This window comes from Nanorana parkeri, unplaced genomic scaffold, assembly GCF_000935625.1.
Source record: "Nanorana parkeri isolate BGI_ZX_2015 unplaced genomic scaffold, ASM93562v1 scaffold5, whole genome shotgun sequence".
Classification (NCBI taxonomy): Eukaryota; Metazoa; Chordata; class Amphibia; order Anura; family Dicroglossidae; genus Nanorana; species Nanorana parkeri.
The window spans coordinates 480,569-508,420 of record NW_017306273.1 but is presented as its reverse complement, the minus strand read 5'-3'; the positions used below and the strand labels follow the sequence as shown (position 1 = coordinate 508,420).

General features: G+C 45.9%; 1 protein-coding gene across 2 annotated transcripts in view; it reads left to right on the top strand.

The window, feature by feature from the left end:
- The first annotated feature begins 2,622 nt into the window (after positions 1–2,622).
- CHD5 (chromodomain helicase DNA binding protein 5) overlaps positions 2,623–27,852 on the top strand; it is a 117,321-nt gene continuing 92,091 nt past the window's right edge. Inside the window, exons 1-2 of one of the 2 annotated variants that reach the window (XM_018552455.1) lie at positions 2,623–2,776; positions 17,286–17,422. In XM_018552455.1, the coding sequence (XP_018407957.1) occupies positions 2,713–2,776; positions 17,286–17,422 (201 nt within the window). In that variant the 5' untranslated portion in view covers positions 2,623–2,712. The remainder of the gene's footprint in view (positions 2,777–17,285; positions 17,423–27,852) is intronic. The other variant, XM_018552463.1, reaches the window with a different exon arrangement.

Sequence of the window (27,852 nt, the reverse complement as noted above, 5' to 3'; positions counted from 1 at the left end):
TGTTGCCACACCATTACAGGGAGCTGCATTAAATGGACATCGTTGGCAGAATCAACAGGTATTATGAGGACTTCCAGGAGAACTGTTAGAGCAGAGGCAAATAAAACATGTACCCTTGCAGTGGGGCTACCCCCTGCACTACAAGGGTTTTTTGTGCATTTTGCTCTAGGGGCCAGAGTAAAGCAGAATTACTTACCTGATGCCGGCTCCTTCTGGGCTGCTAGACCGATACCCGCTAGACCTATACCCGCAGCCTCTGCTGCGGGTCCTTAGACTCTGGAAGTCTAAGGACTGCTAATGTCATCATGTTTTATACAGGTCCATTGACCTGCATTAGATGTGAGGACACCAAGGGACATTGTGAGCACATTTGCAAAGCCACTGGCCCTGCGGGTCTCTGTGAATGTTCGTTCTGTGAGATTGAATGCAAAAACGAATGTACTTGTATATTCTCACACGTTATCTTGTAATACCACATTATGACCACTAGAGGGAACTGAGGAGTAAAACAAAATATATCCTTATTTCCTATGCTTCTCAGCTCCATCTAGTGGCCATAAATCTATGGAATACCCCTCGGCATCCTCATGTCTAACGGACCTGCATGAGACACGATGAGGATCGCCAGAGCCTGGGAGAGAAGAGGCTGTGGGGACCAGTCTAGCAGCCTAGCAGGACAGAGGATCAGATAAATAAATCTGTTTTATTTGAGCCCGCTAGACAAAATGAGCACTTAACCCTTACAATGCAGGAGTAGCCCCACTGCAAGGGTACGTTTTTTTATTTTCCCGGAGTTTTTGTTTGCATTAAGTTTTGATTGAAATTTTTAGAAACATAACTTGTTCAGCATCTAAAACAGACTCGTAGACAATAGAAACTGGAAGAAAGGAGGATGCACAATTTAAAGTGATGCTAAAACTAAAACTCAGGAGGTAAACCATAAAAATGCAATCAAGTCACTGAGCAAAAATGTATCTTATTTGTGTATCACTCGGCTGTAGATCCTCCAATCATCTCTGAATTGGTGCTGACACTGTCCTTCCTTATGGAGGGGGGCTACTTTTGTTCCCCATGGTCCCTGTGTGTGTTGTAAAGTAGTCACCGCTCCAAGTTCACTCCCGTGAGGGACTACAATCTCAGGTTTAGTTTAGTTTAGTTGTAGTGAGATTGTAGTCCATCACAGAAGCGAGCTTGGAGCGGTGACTACTTTACAACATACACAGGGACCATGGGAAACAAAAGTAGTCACCCTCCAGAAGGAAGGACAGTGTCAGCACCAATTCAGAGATGATTTTGAGGATGTATCGCACCAATCCAAAATATTGGGTTTGCACATGGAAGAAAAAAGAGAAAAAAAAAAAAAGGGGAGGGGGGTTAGGAGAAAGGAAGACATAAACTGAAATAGGGAATAAAAAAGCAAAAGAGCAGGAGGGACCGGAGAGTCCCAACCAAAGAACATCTGATCACAAGGATAATAAAATAAAAAATATCCACTTAGTTCAAGTGAAGTGACCTAACTAAGCGGATCATTACCTGGTCCAAGTGACATAAGTAAGGGGTAGATAGTTTTAAAGACGACCCAACAGGCCCATATTTTAGATAACTTGGGGTACTGGTCTTCAGAGCTATAGGTTAGTTCTTCCATAAGGATATAATGATCAATTTTCCCAAACCAAAGATATAAAGGTGCTTGTTTCGCCTTCTTCCAGTATAGGGGGAATCAAAGCCTTTGCTGCGTTATGTAAGTGTGGAGTAACCGGAGTTCTTCTTTAATGCGGGTGCATTTCTTCAATGTTTACATATCATTCACTGGGGAGCTTTTTGTGGTAAAATGAACGGTCCGCTGACAGGGTCCCTTTAAATCCTTATCTGATAGCTCAATCTCAGAACAGGAGCATGCTCATATCACACCCCTAGTTATGCAAGAAAAATAACTTTTTGGAGTGGACTGCTCCTTTAAGCAGAGGAAGTGGCAGCTGCTCAGTGATACATTTAAAAAAAAAAACTTTTGTTGGAAACATTGTTTAAAGTTTGCAGCCCACCCAGCACAGGACTGCTCTGTGGGAGGGGGCGTGTTTGCTGTCACTAAGCTGTCACTGTGCTGTCAGTGCTTGGTGCCCAGGCATGGCAGTGCTGGCAGACACAGGTAGAGCCATCAGTGCACATTGTCTGTGATGCAGAGGGATGATTGCATGGATGGAGGACACACACACACCAAAATTTACACAACCCCCCCATGCAAAGTGCCCTTACCCCTTACCACCAGATCCCTTGTTGCTAACTAGTCCTGAACTTGGTCCCCTCTGGCATCCCCACTAACTAGTTGTGCCAAAATTATGGGATGTGGTTGCCTGGGCAACCAGACTGGACGTCACAAACTGGGCATGTGTATTCCAGTTTTGTCTCTCTCCTCTCTCTCGCTCTCTTTTATTTTCAGGCAGAGGGATTTGGGCAGAGAGGGGGGAGAGAGAGAGAAGGGGGGGCATTTCTCCTTAAAAAAAGAAATAGGCAGCCATCTTTAATAAAAAAATACCCCCCCCCCCTTTTTTTTTCTCTCTTTCTTGCAGCCTACCAAGCCCTGATCAGCGCAGGCTTGGAGCCCCCTGGCATCCTATGGGTTAAGAACTGGAGCAGTTTTTTTGGAAAGGGGGGGGGTTGCCCCCTTACAGCAAGCAAATAAAAGAAATAAGCTGCAATTAATCGAGGGGGGCCATGAGGGGGCCCCTGGGGAGCGAAGAGGAGCCCGTGGAGGAGATGGAGAATGAAGACATGTCAGGTAGGTGCTGCGCTGCACGCCCGGCGGAGGGCAAGGGACAGGGCGATGGGGTGGGAAAAAAACAAAAAATCCAGGCGCGAGGGCTCGGCAAACACGGCTCGCTCGGCTTGTTTCTTCAGTTTAAAGTTTTGCGCGGCGGGGAAAATCCAGTGCAGAAGGGCGCCTCTGAGAACACAAAAGAAAGCCCAAAAATATCCTGCACGGTTTGCCAGGCGTCCTTTGACCCCCCTCCAGTCTGAAATCCCCCCTTTGTGTCTGTAGCTTTATTTTCTTTTTTTCTGTGGCAAGGAGCTGGATCAACAGGACCAGAAAAAAAAAATGGCTGTGATCTGCTTTGTATTACTGTATGCACATAATTTATGCAATGGCTGCATGTCAATGGCTTGGACTGAGCATCATGGCAATTAGCGCTGGCGCAGTCAGACAAGGATGCACCGCCACCCTCACCCTCGCCGGTGACAATGCAATGCACCCCCCCCCCCAAAAAGAAAAAAATCTAATTAAAATGATTTCTGTTGGCTTTGCGGAACCAGCTCTGTGTTGGGTAGCTGAGCGTGCATGGTGAGCCATTGTTCAGCATGAGCTGCATCATTATTGATCTATTGGGTATAAATGCCCATTAAATGTCTATAGCCGTGCTCAGATTTCATACAGTTCCCATTCATGCTATACATTGGGGAGGGGGGTTTGGACTTTTGCCAATTGCTTCCTTGCCGGGGATCATTGTACTATTGTTGTTTAGATGCATGTTTATATTTTGGATCTTTGGTACAAAAAGTGTTGCAAAGTCCGATCCTTCCATTCCTCTCTCTGTTCCACTCCAATAATATTGTGGCTGGTCGGGAACAGACACGCCTGAGCTTCTCCATGTGCGTAGGTTACCGGAGATCTAAACCCAACCACTGAACTCCGGGATATCCTCATACAAGAGTCATGTGTGTTCTTATTGAATCTCGGTGATCTTTGTGTATTTCTTCCAGATCTGTGCAGTAATCCAGTGTGACACTTTGCCTCTGCAATAAAGACCGGTCACTACTGCTCTCTCTACTTGTGCAGGGGGACTGGTCTTCTCTCTGCCCCCTCCAGTAATTAAGACCGCTCACTGCTGCTCTCTCTGCTTGTGCAGGGTGACTGGTCTTTTCTCCGCCCCCTCCAGTAATTAAGACCGCTCACTGCTGCTCTCTCTGCTTGTGCAGGGTGACTGGTCTTTTCTCCGCCCCCTCCAGTAATTAAGACCGCTCACTGCTGCTCTCTCTGCTTGTGCAGGGTGACTGGTCTTGACTCCGCCCCCTCCTAAAGATAGGTCTTTATTAGAGGAGGGGCGGAGACAAGACTAGTCACCTTGCAGAAGGAGAGAGCAGCAGTGACCGGTCCTTGTTACTGGAGGGGGCAGAGAGAAGACCAGTCAGCCTGCACAAGTAGCGAGAGCAGTAGTGACCGGTCTTTATTACTGGAGGGGGCGGAGACAAGACCAGTCAGCCTGCACAAGTAGAGAGAGCAGCAGTGAGTGGTCTTTGTTACTGGAGGGGGCGAAGAGAAGAACAGTCACCCTGCACAAGTAGCGAGAGCAGTAGTGACCGGTCTTTATTACTGGAGGGTGCGGAGACAAGACCAGTCACCCTGCACAAGTAGAGAGAGCAGCAGTGAGCGGTCTTTATTACTGGAGTGGGCGGAGAGAAGACCAGTCCCCCAGCACAAGTAGAGAGAGCAGTAGTGACCGGTCTTTATTGCAGAGGCAAAGTCTCACACTAGATTACAGCACAGATCTGGAAGAAATACACAAAGCTCACCGAGATTCATGGAAGGATACACATGACTCTATTATTATTATTATTATACAGAATTTTATAACGCCAACAGTTTGCGCAGCACTTTACAATATAAGGAAGAGATTGCAATTACAATACAAATTAAGACAAGATGGTACGGAGAGCTTACAATCTAAAAGATATTTAGACAATATTTGCTTATCGCAGAGATCTACAGGATAGAGTTCAGCTTCACAGTATTGCAGCCAGAGGCAGCCAGGCAACCAGCATTTTCAGTGTGATGTCTGCAGTGGAAGCCATGCTGTCCTCACCACGTATCTCCTTTAGGATGGTTTCACATCTATACACATCCGTTTTCATGCATTTACGATTTTTTCCAAGTTACTGTTCAGGAATTCTGACAGTAACGGGTGCTGGCTTTCAGGATACAATACCCAGCAGGGGAGATTCCTCCATCCACGCTGTTTAGCATGGATGGGGGAATGGAGTGATTTAGGTGTATGGGCAACATTAAAGAAGAACGGCAGGTAAAAATGTTATGAACCTTTGCAGTGGAACCACCACCGCGCTGCAAGGGTTAAGTGCTCGTTTTATCCAGAGGTCAAAAATAAAAAAGTTATACTCAACCGATCCTCGGAGACGTCTTGCTATTAGACCGATCCCTGGAGCCTCTCTCCACCCTCAGCTGCAGCAGTCTAAGGTCCCCGAGTCATCACGTTCTATACATTGGGGGGAATTGATCAAAACTGGAGCAGACAAAATCTGGAGCAGCCGTGCACGGCAACCAATCAGCTTCTCTCTTCAGTTTGTTCAGTTATGAAAATGAAAGGTAGAAGCTGATTGGTTGCCGTGCACGGCTGCTCCAGATTTTAGTTGCCCCGGTTTTGATAAATTCCCCTCACTGCATTAAACACGTGCGAGTCGTTTCATTCCACATCAAAATTCGGAAGAATTTTCCAACATTCAGACACATCCCAGTTTCCAAAACCCAATGCATCCGAATGTGTCAGAATCCGAATTTTGTTCAAAAACTAAACTGAATCGGACATGTGACTTGTCTGGCCAATCGGATGTGTTTTTTCGGTTTCATGCATCCCAATGGGTCTGAACACGAATTTTCGATACAGCAACATGGGAGCCATATACAGTATTTCCTGACGCCAATCCATGGCAGCATACAATGGGTATGGCTCCGCCCCCAGCCCAATCACAGGACCAGTTATACTATAAATTAAAGCCCACCTCGCAAGGCCACCATTCCTGTCCCATTACAGGGTCTATCCAGGAGTCTTGTCCATGGGGAAGTTGTTTCTGAATGTGTTTACCAGTGGCACAAATAAATACATATCTCAGAATGGCCCTCCCTGTTGTGTGCTAGTTAGATCCCATTGTATGCTGCCATGGATTGGCGTCAGGAAAACGAAAAATTGTATACTTACCTATCGGTAATTTTCCTTTCCTGATGGCAGCATACAGGACCCTCCAATGGCTTTCGCATTGAGTACTTGTTACGAGAATGGTGGCCTTGGGAGGCGGCCTTTAATTTATAGTATAACTGGTCCTGTGATTGGGCTGGGGGCGGAGCCATACCCATTGTATGCTGCCATGTACTGGCGTCAGGAAAGGAAAATTACCGATAGGTAAGTATACAATTTTCCGTTATACATATAATACTAAAGCTGAGGCTCCCGGACCTGAATGGCATTAGGAAGCTCCGGAATGCAATTCGGAAATTTGGATCCTGAATGCCATCCGGGTCTAGGAGGAGATTCAGCTTTAGTATTAATATCTGTATATGGTTTTCTGTGGTATGCGCGACGAATATTCGTAAACTTGTCCGAAAACGAATGAAAATTTGCATTTCGTCTGAATCCGAATTTTGGATCCGAATCCCAAAATAACGAAATATCCCAACCGAACTGAACCGGATTTTTCCGCAGCTTACATGTCTAGCGTGTATGGGAAGTGAGGAAACCTAGGAATATATTATTGCTGCACAGACAGGCTGGAGGGAGCGCTGTCACAGCCGGCCAGCTCGGAGGAGGATGAGTATAACTTTGCCTAGAGAGCAAAAGCTGGATTCATTAAAGATGCTGAGTGAGGGGTGAGAATTATATGTTTTACTGCTTGTGGATCCTGAGAGTAGAGCCACTCATTTTCCACTTCCTGTAACAGTGCGACAACGCTGTTCAATTTGCATTTATTCACTTCAGTAACAATCTTCCCATAGGATTATGTGAGCATTTCATTTTATTTTCTGCATGTTATTGACCTGTAAAAGTCTACCTTGTGTAGACTTCTAAAAGCCCTCAGACTGCTGCCGGGCGCTGCCATCTTGGATGTGATGTCATCAGCCCCAGCAGAATCAGCGTTGTCACCCAAGTGACACTCTATAGTGTTTCCCCTGGCTCCTACCCTGGGGAGGGAGGTCAGGTGAGAGGCTGAGGAGTTGGGCCAGCACCAAAAGCTGATCTGGCATGGCGGTTGCCTAATGCTTATAAAAATGACACTTAGGGGTCTGTTTATAAACAATTTGCATAGCTGTCCACTCTGTGCATCTCTGTGAACGTTTGTTCTTTGTGAATAGAGGCAAAAACGAACATTCATCTATTTTTATTTTTTTAGGTTGGCCACTAGATGGCGCTTAGGAAGTCACTATTTATTTTCTATGCTCCTAAGCTCCACCCAGTGTCCATAATGTGGTATTACATAATTACATTTGACTTGAGAAGAATGAAAGTTCTTAGTCTATTTTCTTTTCAGGTTGAATGTAATGTAATACCATATTCTGGCCACTAGATGGAGCTGAGGGGCAAAGGCAATAAATACTCATACATTAAAGTTGAAATGTTTTTACGCTATTTTAAATGCTGATTAAATCACTTACAATGGATGCTGCATGTTAATCTTTAAAAGTTTAAGTTTCCTGCAGAATCAGCTGGTCTCCTGTTTTAGGGTGACTGCTTTCCCCTGCAGGTTCCTATGGAGCTGTGTGTGTCTCCACAAACCCATAGGATGAGTAAGTCAAGCCACTTCCCTGCTCCCTGATCCCCACTCCTCCCTCCTTCATTCTACCTTCTCCAAGCTAGTAGATGGACGGCTGCTGGAGACTGCTCTGTCCCTTGTGATCTTATACTGGACAGAAAGTTCTGTGAAACCGAGCTGAGAGAGGAGCTGTTTGGAAACATGACGACTTTAAGTGCTTGGGCTAAAATGTAAAGAAATACTTTGCTAGGCCATGTATATTCGTGTGATCTGGATTATTGAAAAATAAGCTCCACCTAGTGGCCACAATGTGCATTACATTAAATTCGACCTGAGAAGACAATTTGTTTTTACCTCTATTCACACAGAGCAAACGTTCACAGGGATTCACACAGAGCAAACGTTCACAGGGATTCACACAGAGCAAACTTTCACAGGGATTCACACAGAACAAACGTTCACAGGGATTCACACAGAACAAACATTCACAGGGATTCACACAGAACAAACGTTCACAGGGATTCACAGGACCAACGGCTCTGCAAATTGTTTATAAATAGACCCCAAAATGTGTAAAAAGATGCTGACCCCTCTAGATCTAGAATATTCATCTTTTACCTGTATGCATGAGATAATGTTTGCCCAGTCTGCGTGAGATTATCCTGATTGGATGGCAGATTTCATGTCTACAATGCGTCGGAGATCCCTGCCGACGCATTGTAAAATAAAAATCAGTATCAATAATAATTTTTTTTATTATTGCTGATTTGTTCTGTGAAACCGAGCTGAGAGAGGAGCTGTTTGGAAACATGACGACTTTAAGTGCTTGGGCTAAAATGTAAAGAAATACTTTGCTAGGCCATGTATATTCGTGTGATCTGGATTATTGAAAAATAAGCTCCACCTAGTGGCCACAATGTGCATTACATTAAATTCGACCTGAGAAGACAATTTGTTTTTACCTCTATTCACACAGAGCAAACGTTCACAGGGATTCACACAGAGCAAACGTTCACAGGGATTCACACAGAGCAAACTTTCACAGGGATTCACACAGAACAAACGTTCACAGGGATTCACACAGAACAAACATTCACAGGGATTCACACAGAACAAACGTTCACAGGGATTCACACAGAACAAACATTCACAGGGATTCACACAGAACAAACGTTCACAGGGATTCACAGGACCAACGGCTCTGCAAATTGTTTATAAATAGACCCCAAAATGTGTAAAAAGATGCTGACCCCTCTAGATCTAGAATATTCATCTTTTACCTGTATGCATGAGATAATGTTTGCCCAGTCTGCGTGAGATTATCCTGATTGGATGGCAGATTTCATGTCTACAATGCGTCGGAGATCCCTGCCGACGCATTGTAAAATAAAAATCAGTATCAATAATAATTTTTTTTATTATTGCTGATTTTAAATTAGCCATCTACATGCATAGTCAGGTAACCCGTGCATGCCACGGACAGCCCCCATGTCCCTCTTCCCTGTCACGTCTGTGGTTATGGAGCGGCGTGATGAGTAGGTGCTTGTCGGAGGTAACGGCCTCCCACCACCACCTCCCCGGAACACTTCTGTGATTGTGTGTAATGACAAAGCCTTTCAAAGCCTCCAGATGACTTGGGTGAGCCGTGATTGAGGAGGTGGACGAGACGTGATGATCAACGCTGCGCCGAGGAGCTTGTAGAAAATGTTCAGAGTGCCTCGGAGAAGCCTGAGCTTGATTGCTGAAGACCGCCGTCATCATCCTGATATAGACAGAGTGATGCTTTATCAGTGCTAATGTCGGGGCAGTTATGGAGCCGCCGGTTCCTGATTGAATCGGGATTTGGAGGGCACATGGAAATCAATTGTGTCATGTTCACAGCGTATATGTGCAATGGCATGCCTTGGGTAAGAATGCAGACACCCATGTCACCGCGCCGTGACCGCGGGGCATTGAGTTGAAAAAAGTGTAATTTTGTGATATTTCAATAAAGTTAAAAAAGTAAACAGTAAACACCCCCACGCGATGCACACCAGCGGGCTTGCATTACGCATAGCATAACATATCACGGGCACGGCCCTCCTTGCCAACTTGTCTTGAATTGTATTGTGATTGTAATATCTTCCTTATATTGTAAAGCGCTGCGCAAACTATTGGCGCTATATAAATCCTGTATAATAATAATAATATGGCCGCTGGTGTGAATGAGTCCCCTCGTGCACAGAGCCATAATGAAGTCTGTATGCATGTTATCACCATGATTGGTTGTCATGGTAACCACACCATTGGGAATCAAGATGTGATCACCGGTAATGTAATCACCTAATTGGCTCCTAGGTTGCCCATGCACTTGTAGTTCGGTTGCACCATCCACACTAAACATTATGGATGGAGGAACGATAACGTTTGATGAAAACGATGATGACATCAGTACAGTGATTTGGTGTGGTCCAACCTCATCCTGCCTGCACTTGTTCTCCTTGGACACTGGCATACTATGTAAGCTCGTGAGTGGCGATCTTTCCTGTCGCCGCCCCACGCCACCAGCGCAACAAAGATGGCCGTGTTAGGCGGCAGTAGTGCTCATTATGTGTGTTTGTCCACCCCACTTACCAGAATCACAGCGTTGTAATCCCTGCGCTTGCACAGCTGCGTCAATCATTATGTGAATAGGAACTCCCATCTGCCACCGCAGAGGAGGGACTCATAGATCTCAATGGAGCACAAAGTGCAGAGAGCTCACCACACTCATAGTCCATTCATGACTTCCTCCTGCAGGAGCCTGTGCATTGCACCTGTGACGCACTGATCGCGGTTGCAATGCTTTGCAGGCTTCAATACAAAAATGTAACAAATGCAACTTTTAAAAAAAAATGAATGTGGGGGCATTTATTAAATTATTTGCAAAATATTGACTATGCCTTTTAGTGCTGTCTTGCTGTATATGTATACATGGGGTATTTATCAAAACTATAGCCGGCAGAATCTGGAGTAGTTGCCCTTAGTAACCAATCAGCTTCGGTTTTCACTTTGCTCAGTTAAGCTTTGAGAATGAAAGAGGGAAGCTGATTGGTTGCTATGGGCAACTGCTCCAGATTTTCTCTGCTCCAGTTTTGATAATGTCCCCTCGCAATATTTTACTGTTGATTATGGAGGTGAGCTCTTATTACACAGTCACTGGTGCAGTGTTAGGATCACATATTAACTTCCAGGCAGACAGCAGTGGGCACTGGGCAGGCAGGTTGGCTAGTAGTTTGCTCCAGTAAGGAGCTGATTGGCTGATAGTTTGCTCCAGGAAAGAGCTGATTGGCTGGTAATTTGCTCCAGTAAGATGCTGAAGGCGGGTTCTCATGTGCCTTGCCGGCAGCGCGTGGGAGGTCCCTGGGCATTCACTCAGCAGGCACAGTCAGTGTATTATCTCTAGTAAGTGTTGTTTTATGACTTCATGTTTGTAATAGGACAGAGGAGGAGAGCTTTATTCTCTGTCCAGAAGACATCAGACTCTGTCTGGCAGGAGAAATGAATGCATGGTGCTACATCCATCCTTCTGCTCAGCTTAGCCAGTGCTGTTCTACAAGACACATTAAAGGCTCATGCACATGAATGCCTTCACCTGTCAAATGTAAACCCAGATGCAATTTCCCTACTAGGCTACCAGGCAACCACATAAGTGAATAGGTGGGTATATGCCAGTATTTCCATGCGCATGTGTATGGATGTACAACACTGGGCGCAGAGGGTATACGTCTGTGCGCAAGCGCGGGTGTACTAAAGTACCGGCCCACGACCCAAATACCCACCTACAGCCATTAACAGGGAACTACATACCCTGCCAACCCATATTTAATGCCGTTGCCGGTCCCACGCCCCCTCGTACATGGTAAAAACTTGGGAAGGGATACCTGTGTGGTCACGTGACCGCGGACTAATGGTAGCATTTCCAGCTTTATTTTTGCAACTTCCTGGGAGACTAAAGCCGGCCATACACAGATCCAATTTGGTCTGTTTTGTGCTGAATCGGGCAAAACTCGTTCCTTCTGTGTTCCCGCCGGCACAAACCTAGATCGGAAAATTCCATGCCGAAAAGCAACTGCAGCCAATCAGACTTAGTCACTGTTCAGGGAGCCTGACAGCCGTGAGTTAGACAGAAGGGGTGATCCCTACATCCACACTGTTTAACATATAAATGGGGGAATCAAGTGATTTCTGGGAACCTCTTAGGGCAGGGGTGGGCAACTCCGGCCCTCCAGCTGTTGTGGAACTACAAGTCCCATGAGGCATTGCAAAATTGACAGTTACAGGAATGCCTCCCACAGGCAGAACATGATGGGATTTGTAGTTAAAGCTGGAGTTGCCTACTCCTGCCGTAGGGTGTATGGCCAGCTTTAGGAATGTTTTAGCTGTGCGAGTTGATGGAGCATACTGAAGGAACAACTCCTCTTGGCACCGCGTCCAACGTTATAGCCGGGAAGTGTCAGCCAAAGCGTGTCCTAAAAAACACAATCAGTCACTGGAAGGGAACAGAACATTACACCGGATAATTAAAAATATATCTACGTGATTGCAATGGCCAAAACATACAATAAGAGACCAACAGAGGTGACCAAGTACCTTGGCGGTGGTCCAAAAAAAAGACAATTGAGGTCTGCGAGAGGAAATTAGTCATTTAACCCGAAGCGTCGAGATATGACTGATGCTTGGGGACAGCGGACTGTTACATTTCACATTACCGCTAAGGAAGACTCGCCGTGATGTCACTGTGGGAGATGGACTGAAGGACACACATCCAGTCAATGCAGAAGAAGACGGGAGGGCGGGGCATGGAGTGAAAAGTATTTTAGACGTGTCGGTGTTCCCATGACATCCCTGCCATAATTCCCGGCTCTGCTCCTGACCACTAGAGATGTGCGGGGGAGATTGGTGTGGACCCAGTTCACCCAAGCCTATGCAAAACTGTGACAGACCCTTCCTCCTGGTTCAATCAGTTGCGGCCAGGACATTCCCCCATCCGCAGCTACATGCCACAAAGGGGGCCGGGAATGCCCCTGCCGCAACTGATAGAGCCAGGAGGGGGGTGTGGAAGTGGCGTCACAAGGGTGCTGCGGCCTGCACCCGGGCTACACCATTGGAGGGGTGACACCAAAATGACTGTCACCCCTTCTGAAAAGTCAGGCACTTGGTCATGGACCGAGAGCATGACAGTTTCAGAACAGAGGAGGCATACCTTACCCCGCCGTATGACTGTCCCCTCCTCTCCCTGGCGGCGTCCATCACCAAGATGGCCGCCGGCAGGTATCAATAAGATGACCGCAGATGTGCGATGACGTCATTGCGCACATGCGTGGTGACGTCACGCACATGCACAATGACGTCACGGTGGGGTGTCACCCGGTATCCGCTCCGGGTGACACCTAGACTCGGGACGCCCCTGGGGTTTGGTAATCACAGTTTTGCGCACCAAGGGTACAAACCAAGCCCCCTGGGAGTTTTAGGTATGTGTTCCAGCTCCAGGGTCGTTTTTAACGCAGGACAAAAGGGGCAGTTTCTCCGGGCCCAGTTGTTGTTGTGGGGCCCAAAGCAGCTGCTCCTTGAGCCCACAAAAGATATACACGCGTCACCGTTTTGTTTACTGTGCGATCAGAATCGCATAGTGTTGCCTAACCCCTGCCGTACGCCGGATGGCGTCTCATGCGGGGCCACGTCTTCCTCTGGGGGTGGAGAGCCAAATTGCATAGCAGGGGGGGGACCCAAGAAAATTTTGCCCAGGGTCCACTCAGTATTAAAGACGGCCCTCTCCAGCTTCTCAGCACAGAGATCTTGCCAATCGAGTCCGCGAGAGATAAGAAGCTGTCAGGTGGTTGAGGGGCTCATTCACATGAGGGTACACGGTAAAAAAAACAGCCATATTTCTGCCTCCGGGAGTCACAGATGCTGTGTGTAGTCCTCTGTACAAATCAATGGCAGGATGCAGATGTACGATGTGAGCACTCACGTGAGCATATACTGTACATGTGTACAGGCACGCATGTACACTCCTGGACGCAGGCACTCCGTAGACATACGTCCCTACTTGTACACATGTATACACAGGACTGAGCGTTTACCAGCGTACAGCATGTGTTGTGGCACGTAGAACACAGGTGTGTTGATCCAGTGTGTTGGGTTGTCATTCAAAATGAATGGCACCGCAACGCACGTCATGTGCAATAACTCACGCTGTTGTAACACACATTACTGCTATGCGGAAGTGTGCATCTGGCCTTAAACTTTACTCTTCCCACAATCAATAACTTATCAGCAGCAAAGGTATCAGCGCCAGCAGTGGTGTAACTATAGCCATAGTATCCCTGGGGGCTGCTATGGGGCCTGGGGTGGAAGGGGCCCCATTAGGTTGTTGAGGCAAATAAACATAGAACATGAAAAGAGGGGTCTTTGGGATATTGGCATCGTTATTCACAGCTCAAAGAAAGGTAGTCAGGGGGGCCCCGTCACATTTTTGCTATGGGGCCCTTTAATCTGCAGTTACGGCCCTGAGCGCCAGCAAAGTTTTCCTGCACCAGCTCCTTGAAACAAGATCCCCTTTGACCTCCAGTCAAGGGGTTAGAGCAGGGGCAGGCAACCTTGACACATCAACTGTTGCTGAACAGCCACATGCATGACTCCCAGAGAAAGATGCATGCTGGGAATTGTAGTCTCACCACTCTAAACTCTGGTTTAGAGCTGAACTGCAGGCTGATACAAAGGATGCAAATGAATGCTGCTTTGTACTCAGTAATAAGTCATTGGGTTTATTTTGCAGTATCTGAATTCAAACTGGTATTAGCCTCTTGCAATCCCTGTACAGCAGCACTGAGACTAGAAGCAGGAGAGGGGGCAGGACAGGTGTACTGTATGCCAATATTTTGACAAGATGCTGGTAGGAGGAGTAAGCGGAGGGATGACCTAATCCGTCTGCTGCTCAGAAGGCTGGGGGTGGAGAAAGGCAGCACCACCTGGCTGTGCTGTGTGGAAGAGCTGTATGAATCTCAGAACTGGCTGGACAGAAATACAAATCCTTTGGCAGGTAAACAGCTTCCCTTTAAGTATTTCATCTGCATGTGGAGTTCAGCCCCACAGGTATGAGCAGCAAGTCAGTAAGCAAGCTTTTTTTGGTCCTCTTTCATAAATATAACCCCTAAAAAAAGCAAAGCGTTAAAGCGTATGCCACCGCAGAGGTCAGTGTGATGCTCCTGCAGCTGCCACATATTCCTAATTGATGCAGGAGATCCGCACAGCCTGTTTTGCTGCTGCTGCGATGCTGGATTGTGATTTGCAGAATCTCCTGTCTGCAGCTGCCAAGGTAATGTGGTCTTTGTATTCAGTCTAGCCTGTGTCCCTCAGGGGGCAACAATACATGCATCATAAAATCTGAATACATTGTCTGCCCGGAGCCTCCCCACTCTACCGCTCCTTCAGCTGATTGCAGAGGAGGCTGAGTGCCGCTTTCACTTCTCGTAACATTAGATTGCAAGACAGTAGTCACCGGGCCAGATGTTCCAACTTAATTTTATAAGGTCGTCCAACGAGCGGCTTGAGGTTTGCAAGGGATGCGACCGTTGGGACTCCTCTTGTGATAATAATCGCCGATGTGGGGGTGTAAAGGCCAACTCCACTCAATGCTCACATTTCAGTTTTAGTATTTTTCGGGGGTTTTATCAGGGCTGGATTTCCCACAAGGCCAACCGAGGCCCGGCCTTGGGGCAGCAGGGAGTAGAGGGGCAGCAGGTGTGTGGAATTTCTATCTCCCGACGCCCGGGACATGCAGTTCCAGGCACCGGGCAGGTAGTTGTTTTCTATATTTAGCCCGGCTTTGGGCAAGCAGAGCTAAATGTACAGCGGGGAAGCCGCCGCTTGTTTTGTACAAGTGATCTCGGCGATGTTGCAGAGATCACTTGTATGTGGCCTGCATACAGGGGGGCGCATTGAGGAACCTGGCATTAGGGCAGCAGAGGGAGCAAATCCGGCCCTGGATTTTATAATCTTCCTGCAAGATATCTCCAACCAGAATTGCCGGCTCCACCCAATAATGGCAATTACAAATGTTGGTGTCACACTGCTGAGATGGAAGGACACCCCTGCGATGAGGGTGCAGATGCAGAAAAACTGATTCAGACCATCAGTGCCCGATTCGAAAAAAACAAACATTGGCTTTGAGTGGACTTGACATTTAGTGCTGAGCGATATTGAGCAGTGGTGTCGTTGATTGCAAAGATCCATTCAGACTAGGTTCAGATGTGGGCGATCCCGGGCCGAGTGTCTCGGGACCGCACGATTGTGCACAATTGCACACAGCGATTGCTGCGCGACCCCATTGATCTCAATGTGGTTACATCCTCGTGGCAATTGCGAAAAAAAAGGTACACGTACCTTTTTTTGTGACACACGGCGCGCGATCTGCCCGGTGCGACTGAGGTGCCTTTAGAAAATAATGGCACCGCCAGGGCGTTCGGCAGTGGTGGTCTCATCCTCCGCTGCAGGGATGAATGTCCCTCGGCATCCTCACATCCTATACACTGGAGCTCCGGAATGCAATTCAGAAATTTGGATCCCAAATGCCATTCGGGTCTATGAGCCTCAGCTTTGGTATTATATGTATATACTGTATATGGCTTACATGTTCCTGTAACAAAAATTCATGTTCAGACCCATTCGGATGCATTAAACCGAAAAACACATCCGATTGGCCAGAAAAGTCACAAGTCCGAACAGTTTAGTTTTTAAACAAAATTCGGACGGGATCTGAAATTTGGAAACGGAAATTTGGATTCGGACACATTCGGATGCATTGGGATTCGGAAATTCGGATGTGTTCGAATTTCGGAAAATCCTTCCGAATTTGGATTCAGAACGAAACGAATTGCACATGTCTAATGCAGTGAGGGGAATTTATCAATACTGGAGCAGACCAAATGTGGAGCAGCAGTGCATGGCAACCAATCAGCTTCTCCCTTTCATTTTCAAATCTTAAAAGGAGAACTATGGGGTCAGGGCTTTTCCCCATAGTTCTCCTTATCCTGTCACGGCAGAGAGCCGTGACAGGATCGAGAGGTGAGCGAACGCCGGTATATGTTCGCTCACCTCCCGATCTACTGAGTGAGTGAAAAGCACTCACCTCATAGTTCTCCTTTAACTAACTAAACTGAAGAGAGAAGCTGATTAATTGCCGTGCACGGCCGCTCCAGATTTTGTCTGCTCCAGTTTTGATCATTTCCCCTCAGTGTATAGAATGTGAACACATAGGGACCTTACGCGCTGCCACGGAGGGGTAGCGAGGTTTAAGAGGCCAGTCTAAGTTTTAAATTCTAATAAATAAGACCAAGAAGAACAAAATGTGAATTATAATTCTGGATACAATGTGCACAAACTGGAAAAGAAAAAGTTTTTCCATTGCCCTAAACAACCTCGAGATGCTTTCATCGTCTGAGCAGCGATTGGATAATAGGGACGTCACATTTTTTTTTTTTAAGCATGCCGCTGATTGTCAGCGTAAAGCATGCTCAGTTTTCCTTCCCTTCTAACCTTTATGATCCAGATGTCATATTAGCCTGAATTCAGCATAACAGGTTCCAGCGCGGAGAGGAGTAAAGGAATCCTGAGGGTTGCGGATGATTAAGAGGCAGGAGATCTATTTTGCATTTTGTTTATTTGCGGGGAACACGCGGAAAATAGAACGGGAGGAAGTCACTGACGCTCTACCCTCTTGTTTCTGTTCACAGACGAGGAAGAAAGACGGATGGAAGAACCGGAGATAGAGGAATTCTTTCCCGAGGAACAGGTCGTCACGCCGAAGAGGAAAAAATCCAAAAAATCTAAAGAGATTAAGGCGGCCAAGACAAAGAAAAGGAAAAAAGAGGTGAGGGAGTGACCTGCCTGATTTATGTTGTCATTTGTGCTCTTGGTTAAGATAATGTTCAGCTTCCTTTCGCTGTGTCTTTCTCAGCCAAAGTCTTGTAGGCGGTTCAACGTGGCCGCTTGCCGATTTTCCTTGTAATAAGAAAATGTATTGTCTTGTTAATTTTTTGTTTTTAAAGCTGAACTCCAGGCAGGTAGACAACGCCACCAATGAATTGTGTTAATTAAAACCATTGCACGTGTTTTTAAATGCGAGAAGTTCCGGGATCTGACTGATCTCTGGCTGTGGTACAACAGCACTCAGACTGGGAAAAGGATTAGCAGTACTAGGAGCCTATCAGATATCCTGCATGCACATGTGCTGATAGGAGGAGATCAGAGAGATTACCTCACTGGTCCTTTGCTGTTTCTTTATTGTCGAACAACTGGCGGGGGGCAGGAAGGGAACCAAGCTGTATTGTGTAACAGCAGCAAAGAAAGTCAGGTCACCAGGTTGGCGGGGTTGTGAAAATTTCAGAAATGGGAGGACAAGTTTACAAAAATGTCTAATCAGAGCCCCCAAATGTGTATTTAAACTGTGTGCTTGGAGTTCAGCTTTGATATTTTTATTCCTATTGAGACTTGGGAATGGTGACGATTGCATGCATTTTATGAATTACTTCAGGAGACTCATGCGAACAAACTTGGGTCCAGGGGTGAGCGTCCACAGGTAATCACAACATGTGTGATTACATGCGAATAGCTGCGGGCACTGGCACCTGTCATTGCTTTGAATAGCACTTCACAGCAACCCGCAGCTGTTGCATGAGTCTTATGGAGCTTATGGTTACCAATGTAAGGTCATTTCTACATTGGCCACCAATGTGAGGGGTCACTTCTACATTGACCACCAAGTTAAGGGGTCACGTCTACATTGACCACTAATGTAAGGGTCCACTTCTACAATGGCCATAAACCTAGGGGTTACCTCTACATTGTCCGCTAATATTAGGGTTCACTTCTACATTGACCACCATTGTAAGGGGTCACTTCTAAATTGATCAATAATGTAAGGGGCCACTTCTACATTGACCACCTAGTTAAGGAGTCACTTCTACATTGACCACTAATGTGAAGGTCCACTTCTACAATGGCCACCAACGTAAGGGTTACCTCTACATTGTCCGCTAATATTAGGGGTCACTTCTACATTGACCACTAATGTGAAGGTCCACTTTTACAATGGCCATCAACCTAGGGGTTACCTCTACATTGTCCGCTAATATTAGGGGTCACTTCTACATTGAACACCAGTGTAAGGGGTCACTTCTACATTGATCAATAATGTAAGGGGCCACTTCTACATTGACCACTAATGTGAAGGTCCACTTCTACAATGGCCACCAACGTAAGGGTTACCTCTACATTGTCCGCTAATATTAGGGGTCACTTCTACATTGACCACCAGTGTAAGGGGTCACTTCTACAATGACCAATAATATGAGAGGTCACTTCTATAATGACCACCAATGTAAGGGGTCACTTTCACAATAACCACCAATGTAAGGGATCACTTCTACATTGACCACCAATCTAATGGGTCACTTCCACAATGACCACCAATCTAATGGGTCACTACCACAATGACCACTAATTTAAGGGGGCACTTCTACAGGGATCACCAATGTTAGAGGACACCACCGTTTTTACGGCCTACCTTTCTTTTCTGCAGTTGTTATTCATTTCAACAATATTCCTAAAATTAATGTCATAGAGGGCCGGTAACCGGATTATAAAGTATGCCTTGGATGTCAAATATGCAAAGTACACCACATTACTTCTTCATTTATTTTAAACTTTCTTCAACTTATTGCTCATACTAACGTACCATGAGCTGTAGGTATAATCTTTTTTAAGCAGAGGTCTCCTGAGATCTCATAATTATTTCAAGGGTTCCTCTAGGGTAAAAAGGTTGAGAAAAGCTGGTATAGAGAAAATGTCTACAGTGTAGAAATGACAAATATACAGTATGGGGGACCAAGGGGTTGATTTACTAATGGCAAATAGGTTGTTCACTTTGCAAATAAATTTCCCCCTAGCTTAATAAAGGAGGTGAAGCTCTGCTGACTTCCATCATCCAATCATGTGCAAGCAGAAATACTGTTTTTTTTTCTTCATTTTCCTTGCACATGATTGGGTATTCTTTGCAAAGAAAATTTTCACCACATTCACTAAGCTAAGTAAAAATTCCCTTGCAAAGCAAAAATTAACTTTGCAATTGAACATGCTCATTTAGAAAATTAACCCCAAAGGGTTTAAAGTGACACTAAACTCAGGAGTTCAATCTTAAAAATACATTCAAGTACCCTATCTATAAACATAAATGTATCTTATTTGTGTATCACTCGGCTGTAGATCCTCAAATTATCTCTGAATTGGCGCTGACACTGTCCTTCCTTCTGGAGGGTGGCTACTTTTGTTCCCCATAGTCCCTGTGTGTGTTGTAAAGTAGCTCATAGGAGTGAGCTTGGAGCAGTGACTACTTTACAACACACATAGGGACCATGGAGAACAAAAGTAGCCCCCCTCCAGAAGGAAGGACAGTGTCACCACCAATTCAGAGATGATTTGAGGATCTACAGCTGAGTGACACACAAATAAGATACATTGTTGTTAATAGTTAAGGTACCTGAATGCAGGGCTGTAGCTACCATGGGGCGAGTGAGGCACTCGCCTCAGGCGCAGCTGAGAGGGGGCATAGCCAGGGCCAGCCTAGCTGCGCCCCCTCGCCCCTGTTGCCATGGCGAGCACAGGGCGCCATTGGCAACAGGGGCGCCAGACGTCCAACATAGCTTCTCCTCGCATTCCCCCGCTGCATAGGCAGAGGACTCTGTGTCCCAAATCTCTTTTTCAATTTCAAAAGGGAAATGTCAGAGGTCTGTTTAGACCCCTCGAAGCCCCCAGAACACACACACACACACACACACCGGAAACTAAAATTTTTTTCATTAGTTCCGTCAAATGAAACACATTTTTATGCTATTTGCTGCCGCCATCCTGGAGGCGGGGCGCATGACGTCACATGACGCCGCGCGTGCGCGTTGGCATAGGGTGACATAACACGTCTGTTGTGGGGCGCAATTTTCTGTTCTTGCCTCGGGCGCAAAAGGAGCTAGCTACGGCTCTGCCTGAATGTATTTTTAAGATTTAGCTGTCACTTTAACCTCCTGCTTGTTTGTTTCAGGAGGACCTACCTGCACCTCTTTCCATCTACTATATGTGCATGCATCCAGCATTAGATAGTGGAGAGCATCGGCTTCAGGAGCACAGCCGATTAGACTGGTGCCTTGTGATCGCTGTAATTCATTATCACAGCGACCACATGGCAATGTTTACATTGCCAATCCCTCCCCTTCCTCTTACAACAGAGGCAGGGAAGACTAAGGGGAACTAATGAATAGATGATTCATTACTTTATTGGTTCCTGTTGAAAACAAGCTGCAGCAGTGGTAAAGAGTAATGTCCCTATCTCACATGCATACATAAACATTAAGGCCAATTTACCTTCCAGCATGGAAGGAAACTGGAGCAAACCCACACAAGCAGAGGGAAAACATGCAATCTCCATGCAGATAGTGTCTTGACCAGGAATTGAACCAGTGACCCCCAGCCCTGCAAGGCAGAAGTGCGAACAACTGAGCTGCAGGTTACATGCATCCCATTCAACTGGATTGCACCCCAACACACTAAGGCAACATACCTGCATTGGGTTGTGCTGTAAAATAATAGGTCACATTTTTGGGATGTTTTGGCACATTGGCTGTCCAATCACTTCAACACATAAATGTAAATGGGCCCTCGGGGCACTGCTTAGACTCAATTAGCACAGGGGTGGACCAATTAGTATTATAATTCCAAATGAATATGGGATTCAATAGCCAGTCTGTCCAATGCAAGAGCCAGCAGGATTTCTTTTAGGAGCTCCATTGACAACTGCTAGAGAAAACCTGAAAAGTTGGGCGTCAGCTGTCATGTTTATGGAGCATTGGTGACCTGGCTCCTGGAATTTGTCCAGCCCTGAATAACATTTCCCTATAACAAAGAAGATCTTGACTTTTCCTCTTTAAATGCAACTCAAATGAGAACACCCAAAATCCCGAACTCCTCCCCAGCATATGATTACACTCCTGAGTGTCGAATCAGTAGTTCCATTTGAAAAAGAGAGGGCCCAGGGATAACCTTGTATAAGATCCTGATTTACTTTTCCTTCCTGTGTTGTGAATTCCAAATCTATTAGTATTGATTGGAAGAAGTGCAGAATCGCAGTCATGTGACTTGTGTATCGCATACTGTCTATATGCATGCTGTCTGCATCTGTACACATAACCAGGAGCATCCAAAATAACTACTGCAGGCTTGAAGGGTAGGTAATGTATTAATATTCCATTGCCATGTTGCTGGTTATGGTTTCGGTTGTTGTTTGGTTTTGGTTTTGTTTGCTGCAGCGTTTATATGACTTTGTATCTGTTTTGTCAATTTCTGCCTTTGTATATATCATGTTGTTGGATTTGATTATGTGTAATGTGGATAATGCTTTACTTTACTATATTGAGTGAGTGTACAGAGAATGCCATTGTGCTGACCTTATTCTGGAAATGCTATTTACCTGGCTGGCTCTGCCCTCTCTTTTTGGAGACACTGCCCTGGTACAAGCATACTGGTTAAGTCAGAGGAAACATTAGAACTTCTGATTGTCACATTTGTTCCAGTGACTCTGTATTGAAACCTTCGGATCAACATAACACTAGGCTGTTATCATTTTCAGTAACCACAGCCTACATATTAAGGCTAGGTTCACACCTGCGCGTTCCATGACCGCACGGCAATCGTGCACAAAACCACATGGATTTCCGAGCGGTCACGAAGTCGCCCACCACAGCCAATCGCGCTGGCGGAGCCATTATTTTCTAATGGCACTCCAGTTGTCCTGGGCGGAAAGCGCAGTTTCCCACCGCAATTCTGCCTGTGCAATCCAACACGATGGCTGAGAAAGCAGCGCGAGGTGTGTTGCAAAAAAAAAGTACATGTAACCCCATTCAAATCAATGCGCACACAATCGCACGTTCCTGGGACGGGCGTCCTGGGCTTCGCTCAGATCTGAACCTAGCCTTAAGGTGCCCATACACCTTACGATTATCGGACGATTTTCGTATGCGATCGACTTTTCGTCCGCTAATCGTATGTGTGAATTGCAGTGTCCGACCGACATTACTGTACAATCGTACGACTTTTGACGGTCAAGCATGTTTGAAAACTTTGCTCGATCGTACGATTGTCGTAAGGTTGCTGGCGTTTCCGTCCGTCAAAAGTCGTACGATCTACACTGCGCATGCGCGAACGAAAATACGACAAATCAATTACCGCATTTCGTCCAGGTGCTTTTCGTTAATTACGGCTAAATTAGCCTTGCGATTATCAGGGCAAGATGGGGCTGTCGTCCGATAATCGTAAGGTGTATGGGCACCTTTACTCTGTAAGGGCCAATTCACACTGCACAGCGTCTGGTATGCAGTGACTGCCACAATGCCAAAGCGCTGATCCCAGTGCATCGCAGTGTTTTTTTGTTTTTTTGTTAGAACTTTATTGAAATGTCGCATTTCAGTCCTACGGGCACAGCGGAGTTTGAGCTGTTTATAACGCGTTGCATCCTGCTGTGTTGAAAAAAAGTAGGAAACGCCTTACTTTTTTTCAGCGCACACCACCGTGTTGCGGCAGGAACGTGGTGGTGTGCGCTAAAAAATGGGCACCATCCGTGACAAGGCAAATAGTCTTATCTTGTATTAGGGTTGCTCTGAAAACAACGGCCAGCCAGCTCCAATGCAGATGGTGAGAAGTAGCCCTAAGGACTTGTGCACACCATGTCTGCTGAGCTGCATTTTTCTGCACATCACTACAAATGTATAAATATTCAATTGTTTTTTGTGTGGCCCGTTCACACCATATGTGTGCGGTGATGTATAGAAAAACACAACTCAGTAATGTTTCCAGTAAGTAACTCAGTAGTATGAAATTAAAAGTGATTTGCATGGTTTATCTCACAAGGGAAGCCGGGTTGGATTATAAAATGCTGCCCCCTCTTTCTGAAAATGGCTGCCATTTGTCTCCGGCTTCAATAATACCCGAGTCACTGACCTGGCACAAGTGTGCAGATTTAGGAATTCTGAATTCACTTACTGCATACTTGTTTAAGGTAAGTTACTCGAGGATCAAGGGGAATGCCAGGAGGTTAGCATTTGCTGAAGGACGTCCAAAGTGGTGGCCTCTACGTTATCCGTGTGATCACTTGATCAAGTGTAAAGGTGCCCATGCACTGCTCGATTCTCGTACGAGAATCACGGAAATCCCGCGATCGTATGATAATCGAGCAGTGTGAACGAAGACGTGCGACCGTTTCTACTGTACGGTCGCACGTCTTTTGTCTAAGGAGCACGGTAGAAAACCATTCGAAAATCGTACGATTTTCGGCTGGTTTGAACGGTGCTCGGGAGACAAATGCCGAACGGGCCGGTGTACGCACGCGCACACTTCCCGTTCAGCATTGCGGTCATCGGAAGCCCGCCCCTCAGGGGGGCGGGCTTGCGATGATCGAGAGTATGATCTGCCTGTCCAAGATGGGCAGATCGTACGTTTTTTTAATTACTTTACAACCATGGTTGTAAAGTGTATGGCCACCTTAAGACTGGTTGTAATGTGTGTGTTTAGGCATTTTTCCCCTTCGATCAGATTTTGGAGCGGGTTTGGGTGACCTTGGTCCAAGCCCAACCTCATCACTAATTTGCATGTTACTATTTATTTTGAATTGCACCTACAGAACGCCTCTTCGCTCCAGTATATCAGATTGCTCCATACACCACGGGGTTGGTTTCAAACAGCTGGCGCTCAGTCCTGTAAATTTGTCTAAAATGGTAGTGAGATTGTTCATAATTGCTAGGTTATATTGAAGGATAAATGCCAGCATTAGATAGTTATAACTATGCAATATTTAGATGTGACTGTGTAGTTGGACATGATGGAAAAACATTTTTGAAGTGCTGCCTGTTTTCTGGGAGTCAGGTAGCAGCACAGCTGGGCTAATTAGCTTTATATGGGATTTTATGTTCATTTCATCACCTGTGATTGTCTACTGAGACTGCAACACCTGTCCTGTAAGTGAGCTGCTGATTAAGGCATCATGTCAGCCTTGACATCACTGGGGGAACATCATGATCCTGTCACACATGTTGCACCCTGTAGGAGATACCTTTACCCCTTAAGATATTAGGGTCCATTCGTACCAGGGTGGTGCTTTAAAGCCTTGGTTCTCAACTGGTGGGCCATAACCCAAAAGTGGGTCGCGACCCCGTGTTCAGTGGGTCGCTGCATGCCTTCCACTTTTCTAGGTGAGATGTTTCTCGCGCTAAGCAGCCATTCATATACTACTAAGTGCCGAGCGTCAGCTTAAGGTGGCGTGGGCTGGGGATATGGTCGCGAGGGAGCTCCATCCATACATGCATTGCTTACAGCTTCCTCGCATGTCCTGTAGAGGTGCCTGGACCAGGGTGATGTCACATTCTGGCTCCCGACACCTCTAGAGGGCGCGCAAGGGGTTTGTACAAGCAATGCACATATGGATGGAGCTCCGTCACAGCATAGCAGCCCACACTGGACCCCAGGCTGAGGATCCACTCCAGTTTTCGTAAGGTAGGGAAACTGGATGGATCTTAAAAAAAAAAAAAAATCTTTTTTTTGGACGGTGTATGTGTGTGTGAGATTGCATGTGTGGTTGTGTGTGTCTGTCAGTGCTTTGGAGGGCCCGTTCACACTAGTACAGTGCATTAATCGAACAGTCCTGTACCATGCAATTGCACCTACTACGCAATCTAGTGTGGGAGGTGCACTGCGCTGTCACTCATTTGGCACCCCAAACGCACCACAGTTCAATCGGCCGCACCGGAAAGCGACCTGCGTAGCAACTTAATGACCAAAGACAAATGTGGGTCATGAAGTTACACGGGTTGAGAACCGCTGCTTTAAAGCACATGATATTCATGATATTCATGCTATGCAGGCTATTCATTTAAATGGCCTGCTAATGCACAATAGACCAAATTGGACCTGTAGCGTTTTTTTTTCTAGCATAGCACACCGAATGGTAGTGCTTTACCCTGTGTTGCCGTACGTTGTTGGGGTGCCATTCACAAATCGAACAATTAAACCCTCAAACTGAATTTTTATTCCAGTTGCTATCCAAACACTCTTGTGAAGATGTCAGCACCAGTGAGTGAGGGGAGCTTAGTTTAGTTCCGCTTTAAATTGTCTGCTCATGATTCTTTGAGCTAACAATCATAGGAGAGAGGATTCCTGAGTTTTGACAATTTGCTGTTTAGTTGATCCACTTCATGGGTAAACCTTGCCAATTGGCATTCCATTGTCCAATGAGATTGCATGAGTGGCCTGGAAAGGGACTCTCACTGTACAGTGGGATGGCTGCTGGTAGAGCTTAGCCATAAAGTCAGGTCTATAAGTAAGGGCTCATCTAAATGGGTGTATGACCATAAAGTGTACTTAAATGGTGTGAGTAATCACCATCACTACACCATTTAAGTACACATTATGGTCAAGAATTGGTGATTACCTAAACTTCACCTGACCAGGGTGTACAGACACCTGACCATCGCCTGGCCAGGGTTTGTGGGCACCTGACCATCGCCTGGCCAGGGTTTGTGACAGTTTGGAAAAGACCCTTAAGGTGCCCATACCCCTTACGATTATCGGACGAAACTTTTCGTCCGATGATTGAACCGTCGTGCGATTTTCGTACGACGGCATCATCCTGCCCCGATTATTGAAAGGTTTAATCAGCGGTAGTTAAAAAAAAAACACCTAGACGACTTGCGGTAATTGACCGCAATTATTTCCGTTTGCGCATGCGCAGTGTTAATCGTACGACTTTTGACGGACGGAAACGCCACCAACCATGCGAACATCGTACGATCGACCAAAGTTTTCAAACATGCTTGACCGTCAAAAGTCGTACGATTGTACAATACTATCGGTCGGGCACTCACACGTTACGATCGTCGTACAAAAAGTTGATCGCATACGATTATCGTACGATATTCGTAAGGTGTATGGGCACCTTCAGGCAGGATGTTTGCTTCAAAGTTTCAAATTGAGTAAGATTTACTTGGTGTATACAGAGCCAGGATGTTCTACTTATATAGTTTATATATATTTTTGTCAAAATATTTAACATATTATGAGATGAAGATGCATAATAAAACCGAATGAAGATGACACTATCAACTATCAAAGAATGTTACACGCCCCAGAACCTATTTATCAAAGCCTGGGCAATTTGTGTGTTGTTTGGGATAGAGTTGGTAAGGGTTAGCAAGCCATGTCAGGTGTTGATGTCTGTGTGTAGAGATTCATCCTGATGACCATTGCACCAGGGCTGGAAGAGAGGTAAAATCCTAAAAATACGAGTTGTTGCCAGAGCAGGAATAGATGGGAAATACTCAAAAGGGGAAACATATTTCAGGGAGTTCCTATTCTATATTATAGAGGTTACACAGTATGACTTCCCATGTTCTCTATGCTGGGTGTAATTCTGGGTGTAATTCTGCATCTGTAGAGGTTGCACAGTAGCATTTCCCTTGTGCTGTATATGGAATATAATACTCATTGAAGGGAATTTTATCGAAACTGGAGCAGACAAAATCTGGAGCAGTTCTGAACTGCAACCAATCAGCTTCTCTCTTTAATTTTCAAATCTTAGCTGACCAAACTGAAGAGAGAAGCTGATTGGTTGCCATGTACAACGGCTCCAGATTTTGTCTGCTCCAGTTTTGATAAATTCCCCCCCACCTGTCTGTTTTAAATCTGTATTATAGAGGTTGCACAGTAGGACTTCCTTTTGTCCTGTATGCAGATTGTAATTCTCAGTATCTCTTCTATATTATAGAGGTTGCACAGTAGCACTTTCCTTGCTCTCCATGATGGGTGTAATTCTCGGTATCTCTTCTGTATCTATAGAGGTTGTACAGTAGTACTTCTCCTGTATGTTTTTCCCTGTTCTTATTCTGTACAGATACTGCAGAATGCTTCTTTACTTTCTCTGTATTTGAGGTGTAATTCTCAGTTCATTCTAATGACTGCCTGGCATCACTTCTCTTATGTTCTGGAACATATTTTTGGCATCTGTTCTCATTTGCTAAGTGCACTGCACAACAACTGCAGACAACCTATGCCTGCCTAAATAATTTCTTGCCGTGTGCATCCATAAGTCCTGTTATTGCTTATACAAGTTGTGTCACTCCAATTTAGCCACACCTAGTTCTTGCTGCAGGTCATGCCATTACCCCCCCCCCCCCCCCCGCACACGGGGACACGCCCAAGAAGCAGCAGCAG